Source organism: Oryzias melastigma, linkage group LG12 (assembly GCF_002922805.2).
Source record: "Oryzias melastigma strain HK-1 linkage group LG12, ASM292280v2, whole genome shotgun sequence".
Taxonomy (NCBI): domain Eukaryota; kingdom Metazoa; phylum Chordata; class Actinopteri; order Beloniformes; family Adrianichthyidae; genus Oryzias; species Oryzias melastigma.
Genome location: NC_050523.1, coordinates 13557058 through 13566407, shown reverse-complemented (window position 1 = coordinate 13566407; position 9350 = coordinate 13557058). Strand labels below are relative to the sequence as shown.

The 9350-nt window shown below is 36.4% G+C and overlaps 2 protein-coding genes across 2 annotated transcripts; one reads left to right on the top strand and one right to left on the bottom strand.

Annotated features, from left to right (window-relative positions):
- Nucleotides 1-120: 120 nt before the first annotated feature.
- On the bottom strand, nucleotides 121-1836 carry morn3 (MORN repeat containing 3). Its single transcript, XM_024299328.2, has 6 exons — nucleotides 1694-1836; nucleotides 1067-1233; nucleotides 809-966; nucleotides 569-728; nucleotides 313-497; nucleotides 121-225 (listed from the first exon to the last, which is right to left on the bottom strand). The coding sequence occupies exons 2-6, from the start codon at nucleotides 1209-1211 to the stop codon at nucleotides 166-168; spliced, it is 708 nt and encodes a 235-aa protein (XP_024155096.1). The 5' UTR covers nucleotides 1212-1233; nucleotides 1694-1836; the 3' UTR covers nucleotides 121-165.
- Nucleotides 1837-1949: 113 nt separating this feature from the next.
- On the top strand, nucleotides 1950-9316 carry tmem120b (transmembrane protein 120B). Its single transcript, XM_024299324.2, has 12 exons — nucleotides 1950-2187; nucleotides 4589-4707; nucleotides 4876-4992; nucleotides 5069-5128; nucleotides 5216-5311; nucleotides 5389-5478; nucleotides 5554-5619; nucleotides 5723-5784; nucleotides 6670-6762; nucleotides 7002-7066; nucleotides 7211-7279; nucleotides 8505-9316. Exons 1-12 carry the CDS (start codon nucleotides 2125-2127, stop codon nucleotides 8619-8621), a joined length of 1017 nt encoding a protein of 338 aa, XP_024155092.1. The 5' UTR covers nucleotides 1950-2124; the 3' UTR covers nucleotides 8622-9316.
- The last annotated feature ends 34 nt before the right edge of the window (nucleotides 9317-9350 follow it).

Genomic DNA, 9350 nt, shown 5'->3' with positions numbered 1-9350 from the left:
CATATAAATTAGGAGGTAATTGTACTTCCTTAAAACTCAAAGTTTTATGGATCCTAGATGTGAAATTAGGTTGGAAATAGGATGCAAAACTGAAAATACAGACAAAATGAAACCACAGAATAAATAATTCTGTTGGTGTTTATTCTTCATCAGTGGGCGTGTCTATCAGGACTGATAAGCTGACTGAGCTTCCTTTAAAACCAGCTCTGAGTCCACCAAGTGAAGCTTTAAGGAAGAGATAAAGAAAGGGTATAATTAGCTGAAAATAGATTACACAAATGTGCAAAATATACCATGCACACTTTTTACTACCTTTGGAAATGTACTCTTTGATGGCTCTGGGGCTTTGTCCTTTTCATATTCACATAAAGTTCCACATTTTGCTTCTCCGTCTACCCAGAAACCTACATAAAGCAGGCCTTTTTCAGAATTGTAAGATTTCCCGTTGCCATTCCTCTTGCCGTCTTTCCAGGAGCCCTCATACCAGCTTCCATTTGCTGGAGCACAAGTGTAGTTGAGTATTTATTTTTCACAATAAATAGTATAAACTGAAGATAAACGTTCTTACCAAACAAGAGTTTTCCTTCCCCGTGGTTCTTATCATTCATCCACTCTCCCTCATAGACGTCTCCGTTCTCGTGGAACATTTTTCCCCGCCCGCTGCGTTGGCCCTCGCTCCACTCTCCTTCATACACTGCCGTGTCATTGTAAAAGTAAATCCCGTAGCCCTGAGAAATACCAAAAAGTTTCATTAAAAATGGGTGCCAAACTATGTGTGTGTGGGACAAAAAAAAGGTTGAATACATACATGCTTCATTCCATTTTTCCACTCTCCATCGTACTTCCACACATAACTTTTTGATTCAGGCTCTAACACATAGTAGGTGCCATATCCATCATATTTGCCAAATCTCCATTCACCATTGTAAACGGCTCCAGTGTTTTTCCATATCTGAGTTCCAATGCCTTAATCCAAAAAAAGAAAGAAAAAAGAGTTGTGGCAACAAGTAGCACTAAAAAAAAACCTAAAAGTTTCATTACAACATATGAATCTGCTGCATCTAACCGTGCTTCTTGTTGTCCTGCCATTCCCCGGTGTATTTATTTCCATTGAGGGAAAACACTGTGTGTCGAAATCCAGATTTTAGTGTCATGGATTCCTTTAAAGCTGAGGATGGAGGGTCTGGTTTTGAGGGTTTGATGAAAGACATGGCAACGCAGTGCTTGACAAAACTGAAAAATAAAAGGAATGAGAGCGTTGAGTTAGTTCAGACTATAAAATAAAACAGACAAAAGAGTTTTCTTTCTTAATTCTGTCAATGAAAGCAACAAAAATCTAAGTTTTTAATGAAAACGGAAAGAATTACAAGTTTCCTTCTGACAAATAAGTATTTTGTATCATTAAATAGTATTTCTGTTGAGTTAGGATGTACACTTTGTTTTGATGTACAAACGTTTCAAGATTGACTTTGAAAACGCAGAATATCAAAGATTCAAAGACTCTTTTTTATGCAACTGTTGCAAGCACAAGTGTCAAATTATTTTTATACATTCTTGTTCAAGTTAAATATATTTTGTAAATGTTTTTTAATCGTTGAGGGATTACACGAGTCCCAAGAGTTCAACAGCTTTCTAAACTAATTGAATAAACTTTGTTTCTTTGCAAAATATGCATGACTTTAGTTATACTTACATAGAAAATGTTAAAATACAAAAAGTGGCGTTTCCAAACAGATTTCTTTGGCGTGGTGCTGCAATAATAAGCAGAAAGGTTTGGATGTGAGTTCGCGACAGGACAGTTGTGTCCGCCGTCTCCTAGCAACAGTAACACGCTCCGTGATTGGATAAAATAAATCCAATATTAGCTAATTGCTTCTCATCAATATTAAATGTTTCTCGTGGGCATGGCAGCTGTTTAAGTAAACCTGAATGACTGGTAAACGGATTTATTGACGAGACAAAGCTGAGCTGAAGTTCACTCCCGGTTCGAGTGAACCTTTTTGGGTTTACGCAGGCGCAGTGCAGCACAATAAAAAAAAAAGGCTCTGAGTGGGACGGAGTATCCTGTTGGAAGAGGCATTCGTGGTGGCTGCATGCGTCCTCAACACTGACCGCTATTTCATAATGTCAAATTGTAAGTTGCAGGCGGAATGGGACGATATAGACAACGAATATCAGCAGTTACAGGTGAGAGGGGTCACTCGAACGAGGGCTTCGGTTTATTTGGGGGTTTTCAGGCAGCCGCGTGCCGTACTTGGTTGGTACTGTCGCGGCTACGGTAGTTTATGGTTTCTTGCTACTTCCCATTCATCCTCAGCTTATTCCTAAATTTGAAGTCATTAGCTGTACCGTAATAGCTAACATTATGACTCTAGTAGGCTCTTGCTGGACATTTAAATATTTTAACTTTACTAAATTATTTTGTTGTAGCTGCTAGCGTTAGCAGCAGGTTGCGCGTTCTCTTGTTGCTAGTGTGTTTGCCGCAGAAGAGCAGCTACTTTTTAAGCTAACCAATCATATCGTGCAATCGATAAAAGCGTTTCTACATAACTTGTGTGAAATGCATTATATCATTTAATTTTATGAATTTTTAATAAAAAAATACCAATTTTATTCTTTTACCAAATCAGTTTGTTTTAGGGAAAAAAATGCTAGCTTAAATTTACTTTTTGGTCTGTTGTGTTTACTTTGAAGTGTGTTAGCATGGACCGCTAGCAAATTAAAATTGTGTCCCGTCTTTGTCATCAAAAATATAATCTAGAGCTGCTCCTCAGGGAAAGATGATGACTGATGGTTTTTAAATTGAAGCTTACATCAGACCAGAGACACTTCAAGTTCAGCTACTTTCAGGTTCTTTTAATGAAATAGTAAAGAAAACCAAAGCAAATCTATTTCGTTGTTAGTTTATAATAGTTTAAAATGTGTGCCTGCTTTTATTGTCCCAATACTATCTTTATTCTCTTGATATTTCTAAGCATTTATTCTCAGGTTAGATTGGTATGCTACATGTGTCAATATATACATTTTTATTGTTTATTTATTTCATCTTTTCAGTTTGAGTTTTAAATTGAAAGAAGTAGCTTGGAGAGAAATGAAAACGCTTTATTGTATCACTTTTTTACTTAAAAAATAAACTAAAGCATACATCTTCTCTTCTTAAATGATTATCATTTGGTTTCTGGACATGTGTCCATCCTCCTTAAGGCCACTGATCCTGTGAACATCTGTGACTGACCCATTGTGAAATGCAGTCACCTCACTGGTCATGTGAACTTAAACATTTGCCAAAGTAAAACAGAAAACTGTCAAAGTGATCATGCTGCACAAACACGTCAAACGCAGCTGAGCTTGCACACTCTGGATTCTTAGAATACACATGGTTGGTTAATAAAAAAAAATGTGGGTTAGTCCAACAGGCAATGCGTTAAAGTCCTATTGACGTTCTATTTCTGATGGTGTTTTGAGTTTCACCCCTTTATAAAACTTTTTTTTTTTTCTTTTTTTATGATGTACGTTTTGTGTATTTTTAAACTGTTCTCCTTGGAACATGTTTTGTAGCCAGAACACAATGTGCTTCAGTGGAACATGAGGCTGGCAGAGCAGTAGGGAGCTGTTCATGTTACTCTCCTCTTTCTTGGAATGAAATGAGTAACCTTAATGGTATTTTGCAAAACCCTTAAGCCATCAATTTTACCCTTAAGTCTAACTTGATAGATCTATTCCGTACTAGATACGGCGATGTCAGGCAAAAGTTCTCCAGGCGTTCTGAAACTAGTCTATGTACCGACCATTTTAATATGGTTTTGCTTCGCTGGTTTATCCTCTGAATGAACTGTTCTGTTGGGCTCGAGTATTTTTAGATCAGTTTTCAGCAGTAACAAATGGCATAATCAAGTAAAAGGATTTGACTAAATTAAGTTAAATAAAAAAAAGGCAGTCTAAACGATCTTTAGAGAATCCAGAGAACTTCTGCAATATTGATCTCATAACGGCCAAAATCTACTATGTCATAAGTAATGTGACCTTTGTTCTGCCATCCACAAACTGAGCTCCACCACTTATTCAGATGATTTTGCATGTGAGGATAGCGAGTCGTATGGAATGACAGTCAAAGGCGAGACATGCGAATCATTTGAGGGGGGCTGGACGCGAGTCCCTAACCTCAGATGAGAGGATTATCTATGCTGACTGTGCAGTTTAACCACAGAGGACTCCGCTCAGTCTTACTGTGATGACAGAGCTACTGTTTTGCTACTAAAATAAAGGTGACCCAGTTCTAGTTTAGCTTAAAATAAATTCTTCATCTCAGATTTCAGTCTGTTAATATGATGGTTATGTGTACAAAGCTGTATATTTACATTTCTGGTATATATTCTCTTTATAAGATTTAAGATTAAGTAAGTAAAGAAACCCAGTTTAGAAAATAAGTTTTTATTCTGTAAGAAATTATCTAAAAGTCTGCAGTAGCAATAGATGACTCCATTCCTGTTTTGTTTATTATAAGTTAAATGCTCTTTTTCTGCTGTAAATAGACCCATTTTGAATGCTCGCTAACTTTTTTCAACTCTGTATTTGTTTTGCTTTCTAGGAAACTCATAAAATATACAGACAAAAGCTGGAGGAGCTCACCAGTCTTCAAGCAACGTGCAGCGGCGCCATCAGTAAACAGCGAAAGTCTCTGAAAGACCTGAGGCGCAGTTTAAGCAAGTGAGTATAGATGAGGATAAAGCTGTAGGAACCTCTTTAAATTCATGTTTTCAGTTCCCCTCTAATTTTCAAGGATGGCTTTTATTTTTTCAACCCAAATAGTTAAAAAAATATATAAACTTAAAAAAAATAAGGTGTAAATAAATGGTTCTGTTTCTGTTTTCACAGGAGTTCTCAAACTTGTGATGAAAAAGAGCTTACATTACTAACGCACATCAAAACCCAAATCAAAGAAAGGGAGCATGTATTCTTTGATATGGAAGCATATTTACCAAAGAAAAATGGGTAAGAATGCTGGCCCTGTTGTTATAGTGATAGAAAATATTATCTTTAATCCGTAACATTTTTGTTTTGTTTGCAGCCTTTACTTGAGTTTAGTCCTGGGCAATGTGAATGTGACGCTTCTCAGTAACCAGGCAAAGTATGTGACCGTTTTTAGCTACAAAATATTTAACGTCTGAGATTCTTCCACTCCCATCATGCTCCTCTTCATTTACTAAAATCACAGGTTTGCCTACAAAGACGAGTATGAGAAGTTCAAACTGTACATGACAATAATCCTGATGTTTGGAGCAATAACCTGCCTCTTCTTTCTTAACTGCCGGTGAGAGACATTTTTATTTACATTTATTGTACAAATATTGTTTCAAAATAAATATATTTTAATTTATTCCTTTTTAGAGTCACGGATGAAATCTTCAACTTTTTGCTGGTGTGGTACTACTGCACACTGACCATAAGGGAAAGCATCCTCATCAACAATGGCTCAAGGTATCTCTTCTTTATAACGTATCATTCCTTCTCACTGTTTGGCATAAAGATGATGTCATTTGCTTGTGTTTAAAGGATCAAAGGGTGGTGGGTGTCTCACCACTACGTCTCCACCTTTCTGTCAGGGGTTATGCTAACCTGGTGAGCTTTCTCGTAGTAGAATGATTCTAGAAACATTTGATATAGACGCTTCAAGGTGATTTAGTCTAAATGTGTTTTTTTTTTTTTTTTTTTGTTTCTGCAGGCCAGAGGGACCAATGTATCAAATGTTTCGAAGTCAGTTCCTTGCTTTCTCTATTTATCAAAGTAAGTCTTTCATTTTTTTTCTTTCTAGTTGTTCAAATGAGTTCAGAAGCTATTCATACTATTAGTGGAACAATTAATTTCTCTTAAGTTAAATTAAAAGCACCTCAACTACTTAAAATAAGTTTTTTAAGGTTGACATGGTTTTACTCTTTGAGTATTTTGGTCACCATAAAAATGAAACATAAGCAACTATTTGAGAGTAAAGCTTCAAAATTACAAGAAAAAACATTTAATGAGAAAAAAGTCATGCATTTATACATCAAAAAGTTGTGCTTTTTGATGCTTTTTAATGTTTTAAACTTTTAAAATGTTTCAGATCGGATAGAAACTCGTTGAATCTGCTTTACTTCTTCTTTTCTTTATGTCATGAACAAACAATACAGTTGCCTTTTACAGCGTTGGAAAGACACCACAGATGTGAAGAAAAATATTATTCCTGTTTTAAAAAATATATAAATGTGATTACTCAAAAACTTTATTTCTTTTTACGAAATACAAAGCTTTATTTACAACTTTATTTTTTAAAAAAATCATACTTTTGTCCTTGAATAATTGTGATTTTTAAAAATATTTTTTTCTTGTAGTTTTAAAACTTCTTTTTATCTCGTTGGACTATATATTTTTTTTCTTTAAGGGTGGACCTAATACTTTTTATTGATCTTTTCTTTAAATACCTAAAATGTTTTTGTTTATTTAGACCATTTTTATTATAATTGTTTCACATTTTCTAAAAAACCTCTATCCAAAACTAGAAAGCATGTTAATATTTTAAACAGAGTTGACATAGAGACAGAAAGTTGATTGTTTTATTGTAGTTTTGCAAATCTAAGAATTTTGTCATTTTTCTAACTGTTTGGTCCTTTTTCCCAAATGTTCGTCCCACAGGCTTCGTTCAGTTCCTCCAGTATTATTATCAGAGCGGCTGCTTATACCGGCTGCGCGCTTTAGGAGAGAGGAATCAGCTGGACCTCACAGTGGGTGAGTAGTAAGCTATTTCGGGTGGAAGTCATTTTAATCGTTTGAGGCAGCTACAAGCTCAAAAAAAAAAAATGGGGTAAAGGTGAGACGCGGTGACAGCTGCAAACATCAGCGCTGCAGTGCAGATGTCTGGTAACCCGAGTGTGGCCCCCTTGAGCTGTCCTCTTCAAGTCAGCTCTAATGTCAGATGGTTGTGTAGAGATAACAGAAACATCAGCGTGTCATGACTGTCTCTGCAGAGGGATTCCAGTCCTGGATGTGGAGAGGACTCACTTTTCTTTTGCCTTTTCTCTTTTTTGGCCACGTAAGTTTGTCCAGTTGACCTTTTAACATTAAACAAAAGCACGGAGACATGCAAACCATCACGCACTGTCAAAATGTTTTGCATTTTAATGTTGACATTGTTTTATTCTTTTCCTGAAAGATCATTTGTTCTCTCTGTTTGCAGTTTTGGCAGCTGTACAACTCAGTGATATTGTTTCGTTTGGCAAGACACGAAGGCTGTAAGGAGTGGCAGGTAAAGGCCACATTATAAACACGAAAGTTAAATATTAAACAATAAACACTTTCAAAAGAAAATGTTTAAAAGGGACATTTTTTCATTTGTTTATACAGTGTTCCCTCTTTTATACTGGGAGTTAAAATAACCTGTGATGGTTGAAATCTACAAAGATGTTTTAAGGCTGCAGAACTCAATTTACACTTTTCTCAGGCTTATATTAACATTTTCACACTTTTCTCTCTTGTTTAAACTCTCAAAGTTAAAACTTTATTAAAAAAAATAAGTCCAGTATAGAATGAAAACATAAATCTGATAGAGTTGTATAGTTTCTGTAAACTGAAAGCATTGTGTACTGGAGACACACAGGAGATTGATTGACGAGGTTAATAGCCAATCAGGATGCAGAACAAAAAAAGCATGCAAAATTGCTCAGAAAAAAAATCTGTGAAATTTGAACCAGTATAGTGAAGGAATACTGTATTTTCAAAACCGTATAAATATTGGAATACGTTTTTGTATTGATGGGAAAAATGGAAAAATTATTATAAAAATCAAAGCAGATGATGTATACTTTAAAGACTCACTCCGATCATCTTTTGATCTATTTTTAAAGCATTCTCAGTCGTCATTAACTATGATTATACTCTTTTTAGCCAAAATAAAAAATCAGTCGATTTCAAGGACACACTTTGTGCCAGTAGTTCCATAGAATTTCACCTCTGAGTTGTGGGAGGGACCGTTGACTAGAGTAACCCCACCCATCTTCCTCCCCGCTGCTGAGAGCTCTCTGTTTACATGCTTTCCTGCTAGCTTACAGCCCCTCAGACTCGCACCCCAACGTTACTAATGCAACAAAAATGGCGAGCAATATTGTTTGCTATCCAGCCGTACAGTTCTGAGTCCGATTCCAACTCAAGACGAGGAAAGACGTACATGGATCTATTTGTCTGCAAGTGGATGCATCAGAATGGAGACAGCAATTTGAATAAACTATCATCAAAAAATAATAATAATAAAGTCCACAAGAATATGTCAAAAATGCAGTTTTCATTGGAGTGGGGCTTGAAAGAGTAATATGCTTTTACGTGGAAAGAAATCAACAGCTGAAAAACTAAGTGCAAATGCAAGCTTTTGTTTAAAACTGTTTTTTTTTTTTTATTATTGCTAAGTGCAGTTAAAACTTTTGTAATTTTAAAATCTATGAATTCCATATCTGTTCTAACTCGTCGTTTACTTTCAGGTGTTCATGCTGGCGCTGACGTTTCTCGTTCTCTTTCTGGGAAACTTCCTTACCACGCTGAATGTTGTTCGCCAAAAAGTCCAAAAGAAGGTGGAAAAAGGGCCGAAGAGTGACTGAAAATAAAAATAAAAAATCCTCAGGGAAAAAAAAGAGCAAAAAGAATCTATGCCCCATCCAAAAAGAACAGTTTTCGTGACGCACACGGACGGGCCGCGGGACGAGCGAGCCGGCGGAGCGGAAACCCCGCCTCCCGTCAGGCTGCAGACACACCTACGAGTTTCTCAAGGCGCTAAAGGGATCGACTCGGAGGACGAATCGGCTGATGCTTTTCCCATGTATATAAAACTTGAGTTTGCGTGGATGCATGAGTATCAGACCGCCTTCTTCTCCAAGTCATATGCAACGACGTGAGGGCAAGTAGCAGAACAGAACGCAGTTTGCCTTCCAAGACCTACCGTCTGTTGTGTGTGCATACTTCTGTGAAGTAGTAACGCTCGTGTTGGCTCATGTTCACTTTGGCACTTAAGGTTTTTGTTTTTCCCTTAAACTCCCTAAGTTTCTTTGGTATCCTGACCTCACTGCTGAAGGGTGTAGAAGTACACAGACTGTGATTAGCAACTGTTTTTACTCGCGTCTCTCAAAGAGACTAAAGGAATTTGGCAAAGTTTCTCTGTTCAGACAAAGCCATAACTTTATTTTTGTTACAAATATATCATGAACTGATGTTACTTAATATAAACACGTTTTACTTTATGGTCTTAATTTGGATAGAATTCAAACCACTTATTAAAAATCTGTTTTGTTTTTGGTGATGTTACAGAAATGCTCAGATGCTGCTATCCGCAC